The 24735-nt window shown below is 56.3% G+C and overlaps 1 protein-coding gene across 7 annotated transcripts in view; it reads left to right on the top strand.

Annotated features, from left to right (window-relative positions):
• The window catches only part of LOC101952064 (polycystin-1-like), a 64081-nt gene that overhangs the window by 15909 nt on the left and 23437 nt on the right, over positions 1 to 24735 (top strand). For 6 of the 7 annotated variants that reach the window (XM_042841087.2, XM_042841088.2, XM_065562777.1 and 3 more), the window contains 21 exons: positions 1468 to 1648; positions 2489 to 2700; positions 3643 to 3761; positions 4202 to 4349; positions 6408 to 6682; positions 7204 to 7962; positions 8468 to 8599; positions 9633 to 9808; positions 10661 to 10797; positions 11048 to 14703; positions 15005 to 15154; positions 15640 to 15777; positions 16476 to 16758; positions 17436 to 17655; positions 17909 to 18068; positions 18245 to 18385; positions 19722 to 19863; positions 20237 to 20827; positions 21367 to 21523; positions 22738 to 22996; positions 24365 to 24560. In XM_042841087.2, coding sequence (XP_042697021.2) covers positions 1468 to 1648; positions 2489 to 2700; positions 3643 to 3761; positions 4202 to 4349; positions 6408 to 6682; positions 7204 to 7962; positions 8468 to 8599; positions 9633 to 9808; positions 10661 to 10797; positions 11048 to 14703; positions 15005 to 15154; positions 15640 to 15777; positions 16476 to 16758; positions 17436 to 17655; positions 17909 to 18068; positions 18245 to 18385; positions 19722 to 19863; positions 20237 to 20827; positions 21367 to 21523; positions 22738 to 22996; positions 24365 to 24560 — 8232 coding nt within the window. The remainder of the gene's footprint in view (positions 1 to 1467; positions 1649 to 2488; positions 2701 to 3642; positions 3762 to 4201; positions 4350 to 6407; positions 6683 to 7203; positions 7963 to 8467; positions 8600 to 9632; positions 9809 to 10660; positions 10798 to 11047; positions 14704 to 15004; positions 15155 to 15639; positions 15778 to 16475; positions 16759 to 17435; positions 17656 to 17908; positions 18069 to 18244; positions 18386 to 19721; positions 19864 to 20236; positions 20828 to 21366; positions 21524 to 22737; positions 22997 to 24364; positions 24561 to 24735) is intronic. The other variant, XM_042841091.2, reaches the window with a different exon arrangement.

Raw genomic sequence — 24735 nt, 5'->3', positions numbered from 1 at the left:
CCTGCTTGTCCCAGCTCTCTCCGGGTTAAACACGTTCTCTTTGGACAAGAGAACAAAAGGGTTTGGGCTTTGGCCATGAAAAATGCAGAGCCTGGAGTCTGGGCCGGGACATCAGTAAATGGGAGATGAGTTCTGGGGTCCTTACCCACAGAAGGCGTTATAAAGCGGAGGAAGTGGGGGAATTGCAGAGACAGGCAAGGAATAGGAGGGAAAGGCAGAGAGAGAGCAGCTCACTAGTTCAAACCCTGAATGCAGGATTTCTCCTATGGGTTACCGCCGGCTTCCACTGCCCCCACATTTGAGGGTTCTTTTGTAATCAACCCTAATACTGACCAGAGATGGCCATTTAAAGCCCCAGTGTCTTGGCCTAGTTTTCTGCTCATGCAACCACCTTCCCCAGGCGGTTTCCATTGGATATTCTAACTTTCCTGCCTAAGTTACTCCTGTGGGCTTTTAAGCAGCAGTCATGTTCCACCCCAGAGGTGGCTGCATTTCAGTGGTGGCTGAAGTGATTCCTGTATCTGAAATCTGTAAAGTGCGTTAGGATCCTTCAGGATGAAAGATGCTAACTCGATGTAACACTCGGTATCATTTAGTTTTCCTTCCTCCTAAACCCAGGATTTTATGTGCTGCAAAAGTTCCCATCTCCTATGCCAGGGAGGGTCACTTCTTACAGAACAAGGTCCTTTTACTCCCAGTTCCTTCTGTTTTCTCCTGAGGGCCAGGTGGATGGCAGCAACTCAAGGTGAGGCTCTGGGTTTCTGTTCCTGTCTCACACCAAACAGTCCCCCTGGAGCTGCCGTTTGCAATTTCTTTGCATCCTCTATGAGGCGAGTAGGTTTGTCACCTGAAGAGCTTTATCCCAGGCCTCCATCTGCTTCTGGAGTGCTACCAGAGAGGGGGAGCCAGGGCATTAGCAACGCTGGCCCTTCTTGATCCTTCTACCTCAGCACTGGGACAACTAGAGCTAATGGGGTGTTGAAGGGAAGGGAGCTCCTGCTATGGAGGGTATCCTCACTACGCTCCTTCAGGCCTCGGTGCTGCCTGTGCAGAGGGGGCGTTGTTGGGCGTGGAAGAGGCTCATGCCATGGTGCAGGTCTCTCCTTGCCGAACGTTACACCGGAGATGGCGACGTGGTGCTAGGTCATAGTGCTGGGGAAGGAAACCCAAGAGGTGCTGGGTTAGTTACCACCTCCTGACACGTTCCACCAGCCAAGTGTTCCGGGGCGGAATAAGGACCTGCAGGAACGCACTCCCAAAGCGGCTGGTAACCTTCCTCAGTCCATGTGACTGTGCCAGGGCTCGTCTCCTCGGTCTACATCAGCTGGAGGAGCTGGCAGTGCTGGGCTCTCTGGAATGTGACTCGCCTTCCACCGCGAGTGCTTTGTCAGGCGGAGCCCGGAAGGGTTCACAGTGGAAGTCCTGGCAGCACGGGGACCCTTCTCAGCTGTTGTTCTTAATCTTCAGATGAATCCTCTTGCCCTCAAGGTGGACGAATCCATTTACAGAATCTGAACTGCTACTGGCTCAACCATGCCCAGGAGACCTGGCAGGATGCGAGAAGGCTCTGCCAGGGGATCCCCGGTGGAGATCTGGCAGTTGTAAGAACTCAGGAGGTGCAGAGCTTCCTGCAGGAGACTTTCTCTGGGTGCGTATCATGCTCCAGCCCCATTGTCTTTGCTCTGATGACAATGGCGATGTCACTACTACAGAGGTTATTGTTGTTCAGGCACCATGGCAATAATACAGGCAAGCTCCTTGTCTCCCCTGGCCCCGTTGCCCGAAGGCAGTGTTGGGTACATTACAGTGAACCAGGCCTAGAGGCAGTCAGGCAATGTGTGCTGCAGTCCAGGTGTGGTTGTGTGAGGACATACCTGGATGTAGCTCACACCCTTAAAGCACGTGTGGATCCTGGTATAGGATAGATCCACACAAAGCAGGCAACAGAACAAGTGCAATAGCCATTCTGAGCCCTAGACAGGGTGGGCTGGATTTTCGGAAGTTCTGAGCACCCACAACTCCGTTTAAAATCCCTGGGCGGGAGCTTAGCACCCCTGGGAATCAAACCTTATGCACACGCTTCAGGGATCCTCTAGGCAGCTGTGCTGGGAATTGTGGGCGAGGTGTAACGACCCGGGAGCCCTGCGAGTGAATGTGGAGCACCCAAAACAAGATGGCGCGGGCCTTTACAGCAGGCACTAGTTCATTCACACCAGGGCAGGCTGCAATAGGAACCATTTCTAGGGCAGAGGAGCCTCCAGGAAATGGGGGTCTGTGGTTTTGGGGGATCCCTGATGGAGACCGAAGCATGGCCACCCATTCTGACATGTCAGACCTTTTCCTCTGCTGACAGGGGTCAAAGGCACTAACCGCACCACCACCTGCCCCAAGCTCTGCTCCCTTTCCCAGCCGCTCCCTGCAGTCTGTGTTGCATTGCCGATGCTGTTTCTCTTTAAGCAGAGGATCTTTCTGTCTTTCTCCCTGGCAGTGCCGGTGTGGTCTGGATTGGGCTCAGCTCCTTGGGTTCCTTGCGCTGGGTCGATGGGAGCCTTGTGGACTCGTTCCAGAACTGGACCCCCTTCGGTCGGCCCGAGGGCAAGGAGAGCTGTGTCCAGATGCACCTCCTCGACCCAGAAGGGGTTTGGAGCAGTAGCCCGTGCTCTGCAAAGTCCTCGTTCCTCTGCGAGAGGAGAGCTGGAGGTACCATACGTCCTGCTGGCACCTGGGGTGGGAATGTCTTTATGGACTGGACTGGGAAGTTACACTGCTGACCATTGCCAACAGGAATAAAGAGGCATTTCCTTGCAGCCCCTGGAGGAGCCAAGTGCTAAGGGGGGCTGATATAATAACCCATTGCTTTATACTGCTCTTTCATCCTGGGGGACCCCAATGCTCTGGCCAAACCATGGTCCCATGCTAGGAGAAGCTGAGTGCCTCCCAACTCCCGGTGAGGAGGGCCCTGTCGTTAATATGTATTTATGTTACAATCATGCCTAAGGATCCCAATGGAGATTGGGGTCCCATTGCGCTAGGGACTGTACAGACACTTAGCAAGAGACAGCCCCTGCCCTGGAGAGCTTACAGGACAGACAAAGGGTGGGAGGAAAGAAATGTTGTTATCCCTGTTCTACACAGGGGGAACTGAGGCAGAGAGAGATTAAGTGACTTGCCCAAGGGTTACCCGTGGAGTCTGTGGAGGAGCTGGGAACAGAACCCTGAGCGCCAAGTCAGTCCCTTAACCACAAGGCCACACTTTCTCTCTGCAGTTAGCGCCTGAAAGTTGACGCCCTGTGGTGCTCTACCCCAGACCCTGGCAGACTCCCATGTACTCTGATGGTGGGTGTATGCCAGGGGCATGGGTGTTTCTGAATATACACATGGGTATTTCTGTGTCCATTCAGCCCATTCACATGGGCTCTGTTGCTCCCCCCCCCGCATGCCCTTTCCTTCCAGTCCCCACCCTGGCAGCTCTAGGCCCCAGTTCAGCTAAGGCACATGCTTACAGATTTGCTGAGTCAAGGCCCCGGCGCAGCCAGGTGGATCTCCTAGTAGCCTGCCACTTCATCCGTGATGCAAGCCTGCAGCAGAGCCCGACTGGGCTTTAAGCTGGGAGGTGACGGTCCATGTGCTTTGTCTTTGCAGTCACCCTGCCCAGCCCAGATGTGTTCCTGACGGGCGTGCCAGTGTTCAGCAGAGTCTATGACGTGGGGAACGTTAGCACCGAGCCGCTGCCTCCTCTCCTGGGGCATGACAGAATTGAGGTAGCGTGCAAACAGAGCCAGACGGCTGGTGTGTATGAATGCCGGAGGGGTCTGTCTGAGACCTCCTCTCCTTTCCCTCTCTAGTCTATATACCTTGCTGAGTAGCCTTTGGGAAAGGGCAAACCCATGGAAAGAGAACACAAATCAACCCAGGAGCACTGCCGTGTCAGATGAGGCTGTGCTCTCAATATTTATGGCCCACGGGATATGGGAAACGTCAGGGAGAGCCTGGCTCTGTATTCCCAAACCAGATAACTGCGGCCATACTTTGGGTAAAGCACTGATCTTCAGGAAGCTTATTTGAACTACATAGGAACATCACAACAGCACAGGTCCCTCCATTACCACCTCACCCCCAACCTCCCCTGCCAGTTCCTTCCAGGAGGCATCTTTGGACTTCCCTCCTTCACATGTTTATTTCCTGGTCTTGTGTCTTGTAGTTGATGCTCTTTCCAGGCCTCTGGTTCAGCCACGCTGGTATTCTAGTCTCCGTAGACTTTGGGGTACAAGGAACAAAGAAGCCCGTTCTGATCCGGTTCCAGATCCTCCGCCCACATTGCAACCCCAACCAGCACTTGGTTCCTCCCGGTAAGAGTTCAGCATCTATGCCTCTGTCTCTTATTCTCTGATACTTACAGCCCATCTGCCTTAGGATGACCAGATGTCCCGATTTTATAGGGACAGTCCCGATTTTTGGGTCTTTTTCTTATATAACTCCTATTACCCCCACCCCCTGTCCCAGTTTTTCACACTTGCTGTCTGGTCACCCTAATCTGCCTAGACCAATGGGGTTGTGCTGATGGGTTGGTGGACATTATAAAAGGACAGAGAGGGGTTATGACTGCTTGATAGTCTCCATGCTTAAAGCCTCTGGCTCTGTTTGATTCTTGGTGGGATGCTAAGATAGACTGGTGGCTCATCCTCACATTTCCCTCTGGACTTCATCCGTGTACTTTGCCCCTCTGGGTTGCATGGAAGGGACAGAAGAACCCTGATAAGCGAGTCTCCCACAACTAGGTGATTTGTAGAGATGGTTGGGAATTTTTTGGTGAACTGTTTTTTCACTGAAAAATGCAGATTCCTCAAAACTAAAACTGGATCCGGTTTGACAAATCTCCCAACTCAAAACATTTTTGGGAGGAAAAAAGTTTTGAAATTGTCTAAACTTCCCATTTCAAATTTTTCAAAACAAAAGTTTTGGGTTTTTGAGCGGATACAATTTAAAGAGAAAAAAGGTCAATGAAGCATTTTGAAATTTTCAGAATAAAATGTTTCAATTTTTTTTAATGGATTTTCAGTTCATGGAAGTTTTCGAAACTTCCAGTTTGGACCCATATCTTGAAAATGTTCATGTGACAGGAAGATCATTTCCTGCCCTAGTGCCCTGTAATCACTGTGTGGGCCACATTTATTGATTCATTGGTCTGTTCCCCTTTCTACTCCTTTTCCATTCTCTGTAGTTGTGTTTCAACCTCCTCCTTTTCACACCCATTTTCCCCTCTCTCTTTCTCCTTCTCTGCCCCTGTCCTCCCCACTGTATCTCCTAAGTGCATTGTGAGCTCAGTAAGGCCAGATCTATGTTAGAAAAAGTTTGTTAGTGGGCTCTGCCAGCAACCCTCCAAATGGAGAGACAGCTTGTATTGGCAAAAATGTGCTTTTGACGGAATAGCTGATACCAGTTTGGTGAGCAAAATAACTTCACCAGCCAAAGCACTTTTGTGCTGATATAACTGCATCTACACTAAGGTTTTTGCCAGTAGAGAAACGAGACACACAAATCACTCCCTAACCAATGTTGCTACACCTGCAAACATTTCTAGTGTTGACCTGGCCTACCATTCAAGTTGGTGCCAGCCTTTGGAACCCGCGAGGTTCGAATGCTTTTGAAATGAGACAAAACCAGGGTTCCCAGCACTCTGATTGCTGACACGGTTGTATCTGACACCCAGAAGAGGGTTAATGATCTCGCAGAGGTTGCTGGGAAACGATCCACAGTGTCCTGCCATTAGGTTATGCTCCCTCAGTGAGGATGTCCTGAGTAGGATGTTGTGCTTTTATCTGGTGTCCTGTTGGCTGGGAGTGTTGTCACATTGGGCTTGGGTGGAGCTCAGTCTGAACTGGTTGTTTCTGGTTTATAGTAAAAATAAACACACATGTAGTACTTTCCTGAATCCACAGACAGCGAAGTGCTGTGCGGCAGTGGTCTGGAGTTGTTATCCCTTTGATACCGATGGGAGAAAACAAGGCAGAGACAGGTGGTGACTTGCCAGAGGCCATATAGTCAGTCAGTGGCACAGCCAAGAATAGAACTAACTCCCAGTCAAGTGCCCTGTCCACCAGACTATGCTGCCTGCCAGTTTAGGAAACTCTCGCTCAGTCTGGCTTATCCAGATCAAACTTTGGGGTGTTCGAAATCCAGATGTGGATCCAGATCTGGTTCCAGAACATGGCCTGGTCCCTTTCTGTCCTTGCTTGCTTGGCCCTGCTAATTTAGTTGCCTGGCTTGGAAATGTCACTACACTATAAATGATTTGTTGGAACGTGTGTCTAGGGGAACACATGCCGGTTACAAACCATAACCCAGTTTGTGCCCTCTTTGAGCTCTCCAAGTCCAGCGTATCTTGCAGCATGTGCGCTTCTTCCCAGGCTGCGAACTTCTTCACACGCCATTCGCCTGCTGTCACCCCCGGCCGCTCTGCAACACCACGGGTTGGTGCCCCAGCGGGCAGCAGTGGTGCCCACTGAGTGAAGGCTGCTTGAACATCTCCAGTCCTTGCAGCTCTTATGCCTTTGAGAATGTGACTTCCAGCATCCTGCCCATCCAAAAACCCCCACGTTACAGCGGGACCCCGCCCTTCTACTCGCCAGTGGCTGACTTCCCCCTGCTACTCGCTCCCAGCAGCGCAAACAGGCATGTCCAGGTAAGTGTTCTCAGGACGTTATTCTGCTGCACCTTCTCTCTCCCATCTTAAACTGCCTGGTCATCTCCTGCTGTGTGTGTGTGTGTGTGTGTGTGTAAATCCCCTTGTGACACCATTATGAGTCTTTGTGAGAGCCAGGGCTTTGTGGTGATGTGTAATTCGGTCCACATCATCATGCTGAGATGCACCGTCATTCTGAGTCGACACCACATGGTGGAGTGAAGAGACAACGCTCAAACTTGTGCGTTGCGATGCCTGAAATGAACTCTGGGACGGACCCAGGAAAATGAAGGAGTGTCCCAGGAATTTTGGGCAGCCCTGTGACTTTCCTTCATCCCCTTCCCCTGGTTTCTCCTTTCCTGCCCTCCCCTGATTCCTCCTTTCTTTGTGCTCTCTTCTCCACCGGTACCATGTGGGGAGGCAGGATGTTTCATGGAGACTAGGCGCGGACGGCGGACCGGGGTCTGGTTACAGCAGAGGCTGTGGTTGCAATGGGAGACGACTCTTTCTATGTGTTTCAGGTTCTCCTGCCCAGAGAGGAGATCAGTGTGTATCCGGATGACGTTATCGGAATGCAGCATAACGCAGAGGTGAGCTCCCTCCTCCGGTGCCTGCAGCAGTCCCATTCCCCCTGGCGGCAGACCTATATCAGCCTCGTGAAAGCTGGCTGGTGGGAGGGAAGCATCAGCAACTTTACCAACGCCACCTGGGTGGACCATGTCGTCTGTGACCTCCGAGTGACCTTTGTGGGCAAGCCCCGGAGCTTTGCTGCCACGCTGCCGCTGGCCAGGCGTTCAGAACGCGGGGCGTACACCTACACGGCAACGGTGAGGAATGCGGTCAGTAGCAGGCAGATGAACTGCACGGTGGAGGTGCAGACCCAGGTCGGTGGGCTGCAGATTATCCACCCGACGCCGGTCAGCGGGAAGCTCAATGTGGCCACCAAGAGAGAGACTCTGATTGTCATCAAGATTCTCTCCGGCTGTAATGCCGTGGCTCACTGGATGGCACCCGTGGGTAAGCCTGGGGTGTTGTTTGAGGCCACCTGCCCAGGCAGCATTGTAGCACATGTCCCCGCCTGCCACAGAGACAGTGCAGATACCTGGTTCTCCTCCGCCCTGCTTCGCATGGAGGAGCCGAGAATGGAGACGCTGAATGTGCTGGTGTCCAATGAGATCAGCACCCAGAAGCTGTCGGTGAAGATCCAGTCGTATAATGCCATCGAGGGGCTCCGGGTGGTGCCGCCTGGCCCCCGCAGGATGCTAGTGGATGTGTCTCAGGTAGGTCATCTTGCTGCAGTTATCACATCTGGGTTATCATCAAGGGTGTCCCTCCAACATCTCGGGCCCTCATGCCACTCCGTCACCCTATTGGATGCTGGCATATGGGCTGCCTGATGGTTTTGCTATAACATCAAACCTGTGGTCACGCAGCTGCAAGATGAACGTGCCCTCATCCAGCAGAAACTTCCAAGGGTAGCCCCGGAGCCTATCCTACCCTCCCTCAGGATGCACTGGGGCCCCAAAAGCCAGGCTAGCATGGGGCATTGTGTCTCTCACCTTCCTGCACCACTGTCAGTGAGCCGGCGGTGTGGTGTTACATCCATTGCATGGCTGCTGGGGAGCAGGCGAATGCCGATGTTCCATGCGGGTGAAGTCTTCCATCTCTTTACTTTAGGCCTATTGGAACTTTCCACCCCTTAGCCCTACTCAACACAACCGTGAGGAAGCAATCTGAGCCCAGCCCATAGGTCTGCTGTAAACCACTGATTCTTTTGCTTGGCAGGTGTTCTCTGCAGAGCTCACCCAGGGCTCCTCTGTCTCCTACAGCTGGGTCATCGACAACATGGATATGTTCGCCTACAACGGACAGACCTACAGCGTCAAGTTCAAGAGGCCTGCCACATACCAGCTGAAGGTGAGCAAGCGTGAGAACCAACCATAGGTTCCTTCAGCTGTGGCACAGATCAGAAAGCAAGGGAAGAGTGTCTAGGAGTCAGAGTAAGGGACTGGGGAGTCAGGGCTCCGGGTGCCTTTTCTAGCTCTGCCACTGCTTCGCTGTGTGACCTTCAATAAGTCACCTACACTCTGGGCTTTAGGTTCTCCAACTGTAAAAGGGAGGTGGTAATTCATATCCACCTCACAGGCCGGTTTGGAAGGGGTTAAATATTTATAAAGTGCTTGGAGACCCTTCAGTCAGGAGCACCATATTACTCCCCACCCCCAGATGGGTACTTTTGGGAGGGATGACAGACAAATATGCAAATTATTATGATTATTTATTATTCAAATCAAAACATAAGGGTGTAGAAACCTGCCCGTTCAGCCGAAGGCCTGGCAGGTCTCCATACACATCAGGCAGAAGCACGGAACAGCCACCGTCAAATAGTAGCAGCTTGACTCAGGACTCTGTACTGTACCCAATTGCCCCAGTTGCTTTTCCCTCACGGAGCCGTAACTCCTGATGGGAGTCATTGTACGCTCCACTCTGCCGCAGCTGAGTTGCCAGAGGCTGCTGTCCGGGCAGTGATTAGCCGCCATTGGACATCTCCGTGTATTGCATTTTCCTGACTGTCAGGCCAACGTCTGTTCCTGGCTCCGGTCCCCACCCTCCCTGTGCTCCCAATGAGAACATCACCGTAGCGCTGCCATTCCCTGGAGCTCTGTCCCCAACGTGGGTGGCAGGATGTACTGTGCTGGGAATCAGTGGAGCGGGTAACATGGGTGGGGCGAGTTGCATGGGAATGCGTTGCAGCCAGGGTCTGTGAGACGAACGAAGCGGGGAGGTGAATCAGTGGTCGTGGTATTGTGGGGTGAGGGTGAGCATCGACAGTCCTGGTGGAGTGGGCAGGGGGGCCAGAGGTCTGGAATAGATGGGGAGTCAGAAGAAGGGAATGCCGCCTGTTCAAATTTCTCTGCGTGGTTGATGTCCTTCTGTTCCTTCTGCACAGCTGAGAGCTGAGAACCCTGTGAGTTCGGAGGTGGTGGAAGTGACGCTGACAGCCGAGGCTATGAATCCACTAGCCAACCCCGAGATAGTGGGGCTCCCTGAGGTGGTGGAAGTTGACATCCTCCAGACTCTGGTGTTCAGGGTGGAAGTGGACACTGCCATGGAAGTCACTGTGAGGTGAGAGTCCCATGGAGTCCAAGGAGGGAGAATTCCTCCCACAGACTAATGAGGTCTATTTAATGTGGTCTGATCCCAGAGCGGATCACCAAGGAACTTCCTAGAGAGACCAGCCTTCATGGGCAGCACTCCTTGTATCATCTGGTGACATCCTGTACCAGTGCCTCTTTATGTGTGATCTCTGATGGGAGTCCTTTCTCCCCTGCAGCTGGGTGATGGTTGTAAAGGGGTGTTCTAAGAGGTGGCAGGTTGGAACTGGCATCTCCCATCAGGAAGGAGGAACCAAAGTGGGACGTGTGGAGATTATCCAAGGGGTGAAAATAGAATTGTAAAACTTGGCTGGGTTAGAAATCCACCCCCAATGGGCTTAAGTTACCAGAGGCTCCGGTGAGAAATGTTTGCAAGTGATGTGGCCTTGGCCTTGGAGGGCCTTGGCCAGCTAGGTCAGTAAATGCCAAAATGTTGCCTAGAGAGCACTCCGCTTTCCGCAAAGCCCACGCCACAACGAGGCAGAGACTGAGCTGGAAAAGATGCTCTGATAGTGGGACATAGGAATTGCCAAGTTGGATCAGATGCGAGGTCCGTATCGCCCAGTCTTCAGAGAAAGGTGCAGAAAACCCAAACCTACTGTAGCAGCTGTGAGATAATCTGTTTCCTCCCCCAGTGTTGGATTTCTTTCTGATCCTTCATAGTTAGAGACTGGCTTTAGCCTCGAAACGTGAGCTTTAATGTCCCTTCCAAAATGTATATTTGCATTTCTTGTTCTAATGCTGGGTATTCATGATATTCACACAACTGCCCAGTCTCTGAACCAGGCCCCTGTCTGTGAGGTGGAGCTGTTTCTCTTTGCAGGTGGGGCTTTGGGGATGGCAGCCCGGATGTGGAGAGCCTGCTGTCTCCCCCCTATGATTCTCAGCTGTCACGTCCAGATCCACAGGGAGAGAGGGTCCAGGTGCTGGCCAGAGTGACCCACACGTACACTCAACCAGGTAAGAAAAGGGCTGATGGTGAGGGATCACCTGGGCTCAGAAGGGCTCTTAGTCCATGTGTTGGAGAGGGAGAGAGAATGGGAGAGGAAGACAGAAGGACGATGGGAGAGAGACATTGTCACAATTATTGTTCAAATTTGTACAGAGGAACAGCCTGAGCACAATGGGAATGACACATTGTCTCTCTAGGTACAAGAGTCCTAGAAACCCCGGTTCCTTCCCACAATGCCTTTCTTCTCTGCTTCCACAGGTGATTACTCAGTGACCGCAGAGGCCATCAACAAATATGATCGAGTGAAGCGGGTGGCCAAAGTCCGTGCGGTCTGCCCCATAGCTTCCGTGACCATTCTGGTGACTCCAGCCTCCCCGCTGGTGAACGAGGTGACCAAGTTCAAGGCATTACCCCGCCCTTCCCCCTACGGCGTTGTTTACTCCTGGAACTTCAGTGATGGCTCTCCCACGCAGGAGGGAGTGAATTCGCTGGTGCACCACTGCTTTGAGAAGAGCGGGGTTTACAACGTGATGCTGCGGGCCAACAACAGCCTCAGTGAGGTGCCGTCTGATGTGGCTGTAATGGTCAGTGAAGGTGTCACGGGTCTCCGCGTGGTGGCCAGCGGACCTACTGAGCTGGGTTCAGCCACAGTTGTCAATGCCGTGTTGGCCTCTGGCACAGATGTCCTGTGGACTTTTAACATGGGGGACGGGTTCGTTTACAGCAACCTGAATCTAAGCTTCGTCTCTCACACCTTCGCCAAAGAAGGCAACTACACGGTGACGGTGATGGCTCACAATGCTGCCACCTCTACCCGTGTCTCCACCATTGCAGAGGTTTACCGGCTTCAGATCACCAACATCCTAGCACCCATCTGTCTCTCCAGTGGGGAACAGACTCCCTTCCAAGCAGTGGTAACTGGGCCGAGCGAAGGAGTTCAGTTCTGCTGGGATTTCCAAGATGGCAACCCCGCTTCTGTTGGGGACGGGGACCCCACAGTCTTTCACAGCTACCCAGCGGCGGGGAGCTACGAGCTGAACCTGACTGTTCGTGGCATAGTAAGCACCACCTCTCGCCAACTGGCCATCTGCGTAGAGGATCAGATCCGCTCGGTTAAGCTGACGGCACCGACACTGGTTTTAGCTTTAGGGGAACCCACGTGCTTCCAGGCTGAAGTGGTTCCAGTGCCAGACCCCCAACACCAATATCAGTACCACTGGGATTTTGATGTTGGTGAGGACCCAGTGACCTCAGGGTCTCCAGAAATCACATTCACCTACCTGGAGGGAGGATCGTACCGGGTGACGGTCACTGTGTGGAACACGGTGAGCCGGCAAAATGCCTCAGCAGATATCTTGGCTCAGAGGGTGATTGGCACCATCTCCATTCTCCACAGCGGTGAAACGGAGAGCTTTCTGGCACTGGGCACCTCCTACCTCTTTACGGCTGAGGTCCCCTGGGACAGTGTGGCCACCTTCCTGTGGAACTTTGGAGACCATTCTCCCTCACAGGTAGGTCAGAGCGCCTCCCACACCTACCACACAGCTGGAGACATCACCGTCACCGTGACCGGAGAAAACCAGGTCAGCCGTAGAAACGCCTCGCTTGACATTACGGTCCTGGCCCCAGTGCGGCTGCTGGCTCTGAGCACTGAGCGGCCAGTCTGTGAAGTCAGGCAGGAGGTCACCTTCCACGCCTCTCTGGCAGCAGGAGACCAGGTGCGCTACCTCTGGGCTATTGGAGAGCCACGTGGCTTTCAGAAGGGGGCCACCACTTTCTCTCACGCCTTCCCTGCCGCCGGCGTCTTCGTGGTTTTTGTCGCAGCTGAGAATGCAGTGAGCACGGAGAAGGCGAACATCACTATTGAGGTCCAGGAGCGAGCCCAGGGGGTTCAGATCCACAGCGGGAACGTGGTGCAGGGCAGGTACCTGGCATCTGCCGAGCCCTTTATGCTGACCGCCGAAGTTACCCAGGGCTCCAACCTCACCTTCCGCTGGGTGATTTCTCTAGGGCTGCGCCGAGTGTTCACCGCAACAGGACAGTCGCTCACGTACTGTTACAATGCTAGTGGGGAGCTGCTGGTGGAGGTGAGAGCTGGGAACATGCTGGGAGAGGCGTCTGCTGGCCTGGCCCTGCAGATGGTGGAGAGAGCCTGCGGTGTGAAGGTCCGGGCAGCCAGCGACAGCGTGGCTGTGGGAAAGCCAGTGAACCTGTCTGTCTCTGTGGCCTCTGGGACTGATTTGCTCTATTCCTGGCACACGGAGGAAAATGCCCAGCCCCTGCTCACCAACTCCTCTTCTCTGTCCTATGCTTACTCCACCCTGGGCTCCAAGCTGGTGTTCGTCACCGTCTCCAACATTCTCGGTTCTAGCAACGGCTCCACAGAGCTGAGAGTCCAGGAGCCCGTTTCCAGGGTGAGCTTCACGGTGGAAGGAAGCTCTCCCCCCTTCTTCTTGACGTCAGACACCTCTAGGCAGCTCTGGGGCTCGGTGGCTGCAGGCTCTGATGTCGCGTGGGAATGGCAGCTGCGGGGGAAGGAGAAGCAGCAGCTCTTCTGTGGACAAAACGTCTCCTGCAAATTCAGTGTGGCTGGAGTCTACCAGGTGGACCTCCGAGCCTGGAACGATGTCAGCGAGGACACAGTCCAGCATCCCGTGGCCGTCCAAGACCCCGTGGCTGGGCTGGCAGTGGAAGTGGACAGGCAGGACGTGTGCACCGACGACAGGGTAGTCTTCACGCTGCACACCCAGAGGGGCACGAATGTGAGCTTTGCTCTCACCGTCCCCTCTTTGGGGCTCCGCCTGCATGTCCGCGGAGGAACGCATCACTTCTCTTTCCCGGCGGCGGGTTCTCATCGGGTGCTGGCGTCAGCCTCCAACAACGTCAGTGTGCAGCTAGCCTCCGTTGTGGTGCAGGTGCTGGAGAAGGTTCGGGGGCTGCACATCCTCAACTGCTGCCCGGCTGTCGTGGAGTCCAGCAAGGAGCTGGCGCTCACGGCCCAGGTGCGAGCCGGGGAGAATGTCACCTTCTTCTGGATCTTTCACCTCCCTGGGCACCCTGCCTATGAAGCAGCAGGCCAGCAGGTTGGGTACGTGCCACCCGGAGCAGGTAACCTGACCATTCACGTAGAGGCCAGTAATCCGTTCTGTGCCGCGTCTCTGACCGTGACCGTGGCCCTGCAGGTGCCCATAAAGGCAGCCACCTTGTCCAGCAATGGGACTGGGGCTTTCCTCAATCAGACGGTGGCATTTGACGTGGCGGTCATGGGTGGCAGCGATCTCCGCTCCGAGTGGAAGTTCGGGGATTCAGAGGAGACGTTTGCCGGCGGCGGGGACGAGAGGATGTTTCACCGTTATGGCCGTGCTGGGGATTTCTTAGTGGAGGTGAAGATCTACAATGAGGTCAGCTTTGTCCTGGTGCAGACGACGGTCACCGTGCGGGAGCTGGGGTGTGACAGCCCCATGGTGAGGCTGGTGGAGCCGCCCTCCTCTGTCCCCAGATCCCGCACCAGCTACTTCGAGGCCAGCATAGACCTGAAGGGCTGCACGGCCTACAAGGCCCTGTATCTCTGGGAGGTGTTCAGCAGCGCCAGCTGCGAGCAGCTGGCTGAGGCCGACCAGGTGCCCCTGCAGCACGCGGACCTGCTCACCCCATCACTCACGCTCCCCAAGCTCTCACTGGACATCGGCACCCACTGCCTGCGCTTCACTGCCTCTCTCCAGCACACCCCTCTGGCCCGGACGCTTTCCCTGCTCATCACCGTCATCCCCACCAAGTTGGTTCCCGTCATCCGAGGCGGGTCGTGGAGGAGCTGGTCTGCCCACCTGGACCTGGTTCTGGATGGCAGTGGGTCGTACGACCCCGACGTGGGGACGGACGCAGACCCCTCCCTGGAATATCACTGGGGCTGTGAGGTAACAAAGGGAACCCAGCAGGAGTGCCTGTCCGCACTCACCCCGGCTCGCCTGTGGGAGGGGCTGGGGCTCTGAGTGCCCTGGGGCAGAGGGGGTTGGATCAGAGTCTAGGAGAGGGCAGGTGCTGTCTTTGGAGGATGCTGTATAATTCCAGACCCCCCACCTCAGTCCCATGCCTGCCCCCACTGATCACTCAATCTGCAGCCTGCTGTCCCGGGTCCGTCCTCCCGCTCAGGCATGGGACAGGGACAGATAGCCCAGGAGTGAGTTAACCAGATCTCTCTGTGTCTCTCCCGCTCAGAATGTGTCCTCGCCCCGGTGTGCCCCACCTCACCTGCAGGGCGGTGCCAGCATCACCGTTCCCCGCACTGCGCTCTGCAGAGGCACTGGCTATCGCTTCATTCTCACGGTGAAGAAGCTGGGGAAGGAACCAGTCTCCGTGGCCCAGATGGTGAGCTTTGAGTGGGGAGGGGAGCCCCAGGAGAGGGGTCAGTCTGGGAAGGAGGCTGAGGGACCAGACCCTCAGTCTCACTGGGCACAGAGCCAGCCCAGACAAGGAGGCAGTTGCTGCCTTCTCAGCAGGAACGTGTGGGCCATGACTCCTCGCTAAGCCTTGGGACAGCACAAGGAATGGGGTTATAGCTTGGAAGTGCGTGGATTGGTCCATGTGCCTTCAGTGCCGGCCAGATACCAGCCAGGATCTGTGTGGTTATGCTGACGCCCTGGTGCCTGGTGCCTGACCCCAGCCCCAGTGCGTGGGCCTTGTGTCTCCTTTGGGTGCCAGGCACCCTCACCTGTCGCCAAGGGCTCACTCCCTGTGTGCCAGGGGCTTGTCCCCTCTATTGCATTGGGACTGCTCCATTTCCACAGGGGTGTACGTCAGGGGAGGGTTGTTTTCCTGTGTGGTTTGAATCTGATCCTGCCATCCGCCTGCAGGTTTGGATCGAGCCCGGCCAGATCCTGCCCGTGACCATCGAGTGCCGTTCTTGCAGCGCCCTGTCGAGTTATGAAATCAGCAGGAGTGTCCACGTCACTCTGGCCGGACAGTGCCAGAGCTGTGACAACAGGACCATGGTGAGACTTGCTTTGCTGGTGCATGAAAAGTCCAGTACGGAGCCACTTGTATTTTGCTCACACACCCAGCTCCTGCTGCTTGGGAGGAGGTTTGGTGGTTTGACTTTAACGCGCATCCCAGTGGAGAGATCCCCGCTCTCCAAACACTGCTTTCCTGCCATCCCCACTCATACCCACAGCCTCCCAGTGCTGCTTTGAGCTTACACTTACGAGTGACCCTGCACTGACCGGAATAGCCAGCTGGGATCCTGAGGGTGGGACCTCAGCTGATCTGTGGAGCTTGAGGGAACGTGGACTCTGATTTGCAGTATTCTATGGGCCCTGGCCCATGAGAAAGGGGGTGTTACTGGGGAAGGGGTGCCGGGAGATGACTCAGAGAAGGTAAATCTTACAGAAGAAGGAATGGGTTGAGTGACCTGAGCAGGAGACTGGAAGGCAGGACTGCTGGGTTTTAGTCCTGACTCTCTGGGTGACCTTGGTTAAGTCATTTAACCTCTCTGTGCCTCAGTTTCCCCATATATAATTTTAGGGATGATGTTGCTTACCTGTGCCAGCGGGGTGCTGTGAGACTCGTGCATTGGGATTTGTCAGCTTTGTGAAAGGCTCGGATGACGGGCACTACAGAAGGGCCAGCCTGATTCTCTAGGCACCCCTCTTGGGCTGCTCTCTCACCATGTCCCTCTCTTTGACCCTTGCAGTACAAGTGGATGGCTCAGAGTTCAGACGGACAAAATTTGACCCTGGACCATGTGACCACCTCCACGGGGGACTCGAACCGGGACCTGGTGATCAGACAAGGGGTCCTGCGGGACGGGGTGAATTACTCTTTCACGCTGTCAGCCTCCCAGCCTGGAGGGGAGCTGCAGGGGGGATCCAGCATCACTCTGACCCCCAACAACCCGCCCAGGGGAGGGGTCTGCACCCTGACACCCGAACACAACCTCTACCTCCTGGAGACCCTGGTCTCATACCAGTGCACAGGTAACTCTGCCAGGGCATCCTCTGGGCAGCTGTGCCCCACACATGCACAGGGCAGAAGTTGGTCATTTGGACACCAAAGAGTACACAGGGCCATCGAAAAGGGAGAAGCTCCCAGCCCAGTGCAATGTACATGGGAGGGTGAGAGGGATATTCAATCCCCGTCCCCCCTCCCCGGTACAAAGCCCCCCGGGGTGGGAGTAAATGGACATGCTGACGATGCACCTGGCCTGGCTAACTATGTGATGATGGCAAGGTGTGGATCTGGGTTCTGTGCATACAGTAATAGACAGTCTGGTTTACAAGGGCAACGATAGACTCTCAGGACCTCGGGAGGTGACAGAGTCTCTGGGGCTGGCTGCCAGCCTTCTGCCCTCACCCGTTTAAGCCAGGTGATTTTGACGTGCTCTCGGTGCTCCGTATTGCAACATGTGTTAGCAATAGCTGCAAGGCCAGACACGGCACTGGGAACACCAGGGAGGCCTGAGGCTGAGAGTCGTGCCAAGAGAGGAGGGACGAATCAGTTGGGCTGTGGGCCGGGTGATTTGGCAAGTCACGCATGCAACCATGGCCTGAAGGAGCCCAAGAGGCAGTGACTGGGTGGGTGCCCGTGTTCTGGACTCCCACCTAAGTCACACTCGCTCTCCCTCCATCCATGTCTCCCTTCCCTGCTCTCTCAGGCTGGGTGGATGAAGACAGCAGCCCCGTGCAGCTGATCTACACCCTGATTGCTGAACGGTGTTCCCCCGGCGGCAGGCACTGCCAGCACTTCTGCCTCTACCGAGGGATCAAATCTTCCTTCGGCACCTTCCTCCCTGCGGCCCCGGGCGGCAGCCGCACTGTCAATGTCCTGGTTGAGCTGGAGGACTCGCAGGGGGCGAAGACCCTGGCCCTGAATCGGTGAGCATGGGCAGATCCAGGATGGATATGCACGAGGAGATGAGCCTGGTCGGTGTTCGGCACACATGTGCGTCCTGGAAGCTGAAAGATCAGAGAGGCAACCAATGGTGTCTTTGGACTATGCTTCAAATTCGAACATGGCTCCACTGACAGGTCCAAAGCTTCCACTGTCCCCGGCTGCTGGGAGGAATGAGGCCCTTAGAACTGTCTGGGATAACTTTATTTCCTTCCTTCCTTCCTTCCTTCCTTCCAGGACCCTGACTCTTGCCATGCCGGTGCTCCCGGCGGGCTTCCCGACTGTCACCAGCTGGCTGAAGAACAAGAGCCAATCAGAACTGTGGGGTGTGGTCCAGCAGGGCAACCCCCAGGAGGTGATCCCATACTCCCTGGCCCTCATCACGGTGCTGAATCAGGTAAAGGGTTCAGCTGCGGTAGCCCCTTCTTCCCTGACACGTGCGCACACACACCTATGCACCTGACCTTCGCACGTGCGTACAAACACACGGGCGTGAACGTGCATGCACATGCCCACCCCCTCTCCCAACAGAAATGTCTCTCTCACAAGCGCTCGTGTGTGTATGTGCTCCAGAACTCGGGCAGCCAGGGCAATGAGGAGGAGCTGAGGGACCGGATCTCCATCCGCAGCAACGTCACCGCAGCCCTGGCCTCCCTCAATATCTCCAGTGTGAAGGAAGTTGCCCAGCTGAGCGCGGCGCTGCAGCAGTGTGTGGTAGGACCTGGCTCTTACCTCTTTTCCCCTGGCCTGTCACTCCTGTGGTGGCAGACAGGCTCCTTGCTTTGAAGAAAGCCCCGTCTCATCATCCGAAGGGCCCTCCCTTTCCTCGATGTCTTCCTCCATTTTCCCATGCACCAGACTGAAAACCTGCCCCTTTGGGTGGGTGTGAATAGCCCCCTGGTCCTCCCATGCCCTGTGCTCGCAAAGCCTCCAGGCTATGGGACTCTGTTGTGGGGACGGGGCCTCCTCTGGGACAGTTGCCTAAAGAATGGGCCGAGAGGGAATCTGGGAGCCCCGTGCCCCCCAAGTGCCTCCCACTGGGGTGAAAGAGCAGGGGGCAGGAGAAGAGGAACAAGAGAGTATATGGTGATGGCTTCTGCTGCTTGGGTCAGTGGAGAGGCGGAGAGAGGCCTGGGAGACAGAGAAGTGAGCACGTCCTGTGGGCGCCCTGGTGCAGGGAGGGCGGGCTGGGTAGGGTTATAGGGACAGGGAGGGGCACTCTCTCAATGCCTCCCCGGATTAGACGGAAGAAGGGAGGAGTGGAGTGGAGTGGGGAGGTTGGCAGGTCTCGGCTGGCTGTGGTGGTGAGGGAGAGTGGGAGTTAAGGGAGAGCAAAGTCTGCGGGATACGGCCGGGATGGGGGGAGAGTGAGGTGGGGACAGGGCCGACTGTAACTTTTTTGCCGCCCCAAGCAAAAAAAAAGTGTCGCCCTCCATAGCGCCGCCATAACACACACCCTCAGCACCGCGACGCCACCCCCCCGCGGAGCGCCGCACCTCTGAACCCCCCCACCGAACCCCCCCAGCCCCCCGTGGAGCGCCGCCGAACCCCCCAGACCCTCTGCGGAGCGCGGCACAGCCGAACACCGCCCCCGCAGAGCGCCGCGCAATGCTGCCGAACCCTCCCGCCGAGCACCGCGCTGCCAAACCCCCCTACCGCCACACACACCTCCTGCCGAGCGCCACACTGCCAAACACCCCCACCGCCGAGCCGTGCTGCCGAACACCACCCCCCATGGAGCACCCCGTCGCGCCACCATCCCCCCACCCCCCGCAGAGCGCCACTGCCGAATCCCCCCCCCAGCGCCCCCAACCACCGAAACAAAAACAACCCACTCCACCCCCAGCGCCGCCTAACCGAACCCCCGCCCCAAAAACAAAAAACCCTGAGCGCCCCCCGCCACCCCAAGATTGGCCGCCCCTTACCAAGTGCCGCCCCAAGCACGTGCTTGGTCGGCTGGTGCCTGGAGCTGGCCCTGGGTGGGGAAGGCTGAGGCAGGTAGGACAGATCGCTGGAGTGTGACCCGGGGGCCCCCCTTTCCCATCCTCAGGCGTTTCCAGGAGAGCTCAGCCTCGAGAGCCAGGCCAGGACCCTGGCAGCAGCCCAGAGAATGATCGAAGTCATCAGCTCGGAGACAGAGGAGGGTCACGAGACGCCCACCTCCGCCGGCAACAGCATCCTGGGGATTCTGGGTAAGCAACGAGCCACCCCAGTGTGATAGGGCGGGACTGGGGCGTGGGAGGCAGCAAGGCCGTATCCCTGGGAGCTGCAATCCATGATTCTGCCCTCTTGCCACCGACTCCCCCAGTGTCTTGGGCAGCTCTCTGACTCGGCAGCCAGTAGCAGTGCCACAGTCCGGCTCAGTGAGTTTGGTGCTGCAGAGAACACCGCAGCCTTCTGCTCCCTGGCCTGTCGTTCTCAGCAGCCTTGCCAGGCCTGAGGTGAAGTCTGACACTGAGGGGCTCTGTGCTTCTGGTGGGGCTGTTGCCCTAATGAAAGGAGATGTGAGGACAGGAACGGGGGAAGCAGCAGGACTCTAACCGAGGGGTGTGAAATCTTTCCCAGGGAGCACGTTATCAGCACTGGACACAGCCCCCCACCCGCCTCTGTCTGGGGCCCCTGGTCTCAGCACGGCCTTGACCGCCTTCAACCTCACCCGTGCCCTGATGAAGTCCCTGATGAGGTCCCGGGTCCTGAATGAGGAGACCTTGTTGCTGTCTGTCTCGGAGATCCACACGCAGGGCAAGAGGGCCAACTCCCCCAACCTGCTGTGCCTGGCGCCCTCTGAGCGGTGTCTCTTCTCCGTGCCCAGCGCGGTGGCCAGGCAGCTGGCGGGGAGCCAGGAGGTGGTGCAGGTGCTCATGGACATCTCCGTCAACCCCTTCCCATTCAACTACTACGCCAACTCCTCCATCTCCACCCGCCTGGCACTGCTGGAGTTCACCACTCCCAGAGGGGTGCCCATCCCAGTCTCCAACCTGTCCGAGGAGAGGGCTATCGGGCTGAGGCTGCCGACGGGGCAGCAGGAGCAGCAGAGCTCCCCTCCGACACTCATCCTCCTCCCTCCTGGGGAATCGGTCAACTTCACAGTGAGGGCCTTGGCGGGGAGCCGTGCCGAGGGGGTGCACATCCGCATTGGCATCACCGTGCAGGAGGGTGAGTCGTTAGCAGGAGACAGAGCTGCTCATGGTTTGAGATGGGGGACAGTTCGACGGGGATTAGCACTGGGGTTCCCTCTGCCTCTTGTGAAGAGAGACCATGACCCTCAGCTACAGCGTGAGGGATAACAGGGATCCGAGGGATCGCCAGAGACTCTCCACGAGCTGCCCTTTAGGACTCATATAGATCCCATTTGTAGGCCAGCCACTAGGGGGCGACGTAGCCACAAACCCTGGAACAAGCCTGATTCCATCAGCAGAGGGCAGGGGTACACCTGTTCCTGTACGCGCATGCCCTCTGGTGCGAGCCGGACTGCAAATGGAGGCTACAAGTGATTCCCAGTCAGCTCAGTTCGCTGCTTTCTCCGCATCACAAACCCAGGATTCTCATCTGGGTGAAGGAAGTGACCCTTCCAGATCAGATCCCCTTCCTTGCTGCTGCGCCCTTCCGAAGCACAGATTCCCCAGGCCCAGGTAAATAAGCGCCAGACCTGGCTGAATGTTGCAAACTGGGAGTGACTGTCCATCTCCTTACAGGTTTTGACCCTAGCCAGGAGAGAGAGCCCTCGATCCGTTTCTACGGGCACTACGCTCCGGTTCCCAATGAGTTCCATTACGCCTGGAAGGAAGAAATGCTCTTTGACAGCCTGCAAGGAGGCAGCAGCAGGGAGGTCACCATCTTGCTTTCATCTCCGTGAGTGTCCATTCACCCACTGTGCTGGGACTTCCTGCAGCATTGCTGCCTGGCGTTTGAGGGCTCCACCTGCCTTATGGGCGCGAGGGGGAATAATGGGTGTCAATGAGAAACAGCTGACTCCCGCAGTGCCTCCCCACACAGCATCAGAGCCTGCCTTCTCAAGGGGATGAGCACAGGGGGTGCAGTGACCCAGTCCAGGGCAGCAAAGAAAATCCATTCCCTGTGCGAAAAGACACTGCTTCATTGGAGATCTTTCCCCTCCGGGAAGGATTAGCAGGGTATTTGGGAGCTAGGGGAGAGGGGAAGATCTGTAGTTCTTAATCACTACAGCGCAACATCCTAAGTGCACACAACTGTGATGTCGCATTGCTTGGGTTGCACGGTGCACCCCTTTTCACTGGCTTTGTGGAGCTTGAGGACAGGGTCCTGTGCAAAGTCAGGTGTGGGGTTGACGGAAAGGCAGATGCCCACAGTGTGGTACATTTGGGGTGTGGTGGTGGCCAGTCAGGGCGCCTGGCATCGCTGCAGGGAGACATCAGCAGGGCTTGGAGGAGACGAGAGTGCTGCCGTTGGGCAGGGCTGGGGGAGCCTGGCAGCTGGATCTAGGGTGACCAGATGTCCCGATTTTATAGGGACAGTCCTGATTTTTGGGACTTTTTCTTATAAAGGCTCCTATTACCCCCCCGCCCCCACCCCCGTCCCGATTTTTCACATTTGCTGTCTGGTCACCCTAGCTGGATCAGGGACTTTTCACTTGGGGTTTGGAGGTGCAGGACGAGAGTCAGAAGGTTGGATCCCTGTGTTAATGTTTGCTAGCCAGGCCAGCAGGCTGGGGAGCTCACAGGCACAGCAGGCAGGGAAAGTGTGATCATAGCATGGGGTTGGTGTGGGACCCCATGCAGCCCCACACATGGAGTATGGCTGGGGCCAGCCCTGCTTGCGGGACTTGCCTGATCGTAGCCCAGTGTCCTGGCCGAACCCGGCCCTGGAGATCTACGTTGTGCCACATTCCTCCTGTAGTTTGCTTTAGATACGCTGCCCTTCACTTCCTGTCCTAAACTGTGTATCTGTCATGCTAAACAGTGGCTGCATCCCACCCCAGCGGGGGCTGCACTTCAGTGGTGTGTGAAGTCTGTAAGGAGGGCATTGGCATCCTTTGTGTTGAGTGATGCTACGTAAGCTCACCCCATGCTGTCCCCTCTCCCGTCCAGCCACAGCTTCAACGGGACGCTCCGAGACTATCACGTCAACATCACCAACCGCTTCTCCCAGGCGCCCGTCAGCGCCGCGGTCACGGTCTTTGCCAGCCTCTGCCAGTACTTCCACTTCCCCAGCATGCAGTGGAGCACAGAGGGCCTGAGGCCGACAGCCGCCACCAGCCGGAAGGAGATTGTGTGCCTGACAGAACATCTCACCGTCTTCGGAGCCAGTCTCTTTGTGCCGCCTCACAGCATCCTCTTCCTGCCCCCGGTAAGCCGGGCCTGGCCGTCTGGGCATGCAAGGAGGCGATGGTTGGTTACTGTCCCTGTCAGTGTAATGGTGACAGCTGGCGTCTTGGCCAACACCGAGGGACCTCCAGAGCTAAAGCACTGAGCTGACGAGCCAGGCTGGGGCTGTCACAGCTCCTATGCTCTGTAGCTACGATGGGGCGCATGGAACACACACCGACCAGTGATTGCATTAGCAGCAGCCTGAGATCCGCTGCATGCAGAACGCCCTTCAAAGGCAGGGGGGGCTCCCTGTGCGAAGAGCCAGCGGCAGGAGTCGGGCTGTAGAAGCAGATAGTCTGGTCTCCACACTGCACACTCGATGATCAATTGAGCCTTATTGAGCGTGCTATCCCGTAACTGTCTGCTCACTCCCAGCGCGGAAGGACCCGGCTCACCTGGGTCTAGAACTGGTGTGTGTAGGGGGGTGAAATTCTCCCCTGTGCAGAGGGGACTAGGCCAAGGGCCAGACAACACCTGAGCCCACGTATACCCTGATTTGAAGGCTTCAGGCAGACTTAAATGGTGCATAACAGGTCTTAGGCTGTGACGCCCACCCGGTGAATTTCCACACCAAAGAGAGGGACAGGGGAGATGATGAAGGGAAAGCAAGACCCCTTTGCTCAATGATCAGCGGCTGGATCCTAGCTAGGTCTGCCATGTTCACACCCCGGGACTGAAGATAAAGACCAATTCTGTTGCCACCAGGCTCAGGTTCAAAGTCGGTTTGGTCAGTTGGGGAATAACGAGTCTCCTATTTGACCACGTCACCTGCAGAGACGTGCATTACCAGATCTGTCTGGATAGCCCCGCCTGCTCTGGGGTCATGTTTTAGGGTCGGAGTTCCCCACTGCCCCATAGAATATCTAGGTTGGAAGGGACCTCAGGAGGTCATCTAGTCCAACCCCCTGCTCAAAGCAGGACCAATCCCCAGACCCCTAAATGGCCCCTTCAAGGATTGAACTCACAACCCTGGGTTTAGCAGGCCAATGCTCAAACCACTGAGCTATCCTTCCCCCCAGGAGCTTCTGTTTCCAAGTGGTCAAAGGTAGGAACTTGGAGGAAATATTCTCTCCTGGTCCTTTGGGGTTGTTTTCCTTTTAGTGCTCCCAGCATACCAGATCTCCCTCTAACAGGGAGGGAGGATCCGCAGCTGCTCCATTCATTAATTAATCGGAAGGCGTTCAGGTGCCCAGATGCCAGGGTGATGGCCACGTTGGAATTGCTGTAATGACAATGAGGGGAGCACTGACGCTTCCTGCCTCTTGCGTCTCCACGGGTGGATGGGTGGGTAGCGGCCGATGGAGCCCCCCTCCGCTTGCTTCTACCCTCACCTGTGTTGGGGTTTCAGAGCAAGCGCGCCAGGCAGGCTCCGCTGGTGGTGATTACCTGCTGCGTGCTCTTCGCCATCTACCTGGGGATGGTGCTGATCGCCCACAAGCTGGACGACATTGACATCACCCGGGTGGGCGTCGTCCCTCGCTGCGGCCAGCCTGGACGGTACAAGTACTGGGTAATGGTGAAGACTGGCTGGAAAAGAGGATCAGGTAGAGTGGCGGACGAGAGCTAGCAGCCCATTCCACTCCTGTCAAGGGCCAGGTTGCAGGGGGTTGGGAGGAGCTACGTGAACCCCTGGGGCAGGAGGCCCTGACCTAGAAAGCTTCTGGAGAGCAGGGTTTGCTCTGCGTGCTCCATCATTCCAGCCCAGTTCCTCCCTCGCCC

The sequence above is a fragment of the Chrysemys picta genome, chromosome 12 (assembly GCF_011386835.1).
Source record: "Chrysemys picta bellii isolate R12L10 chromosome 12, ASM1138683v2, whole genome shotgun sequence".
Classification (NCBI taxonomy): domain Eukaryota; kingdom Metazoa; phylum Chordata; order Testudines; family Emydidae; genus Chrysemys; species Chrysemys picta.
Note: the sequence above shows the minus strand (reverse complement) of the source record. Positions and strands in the feature narration are given on the sequence as shown.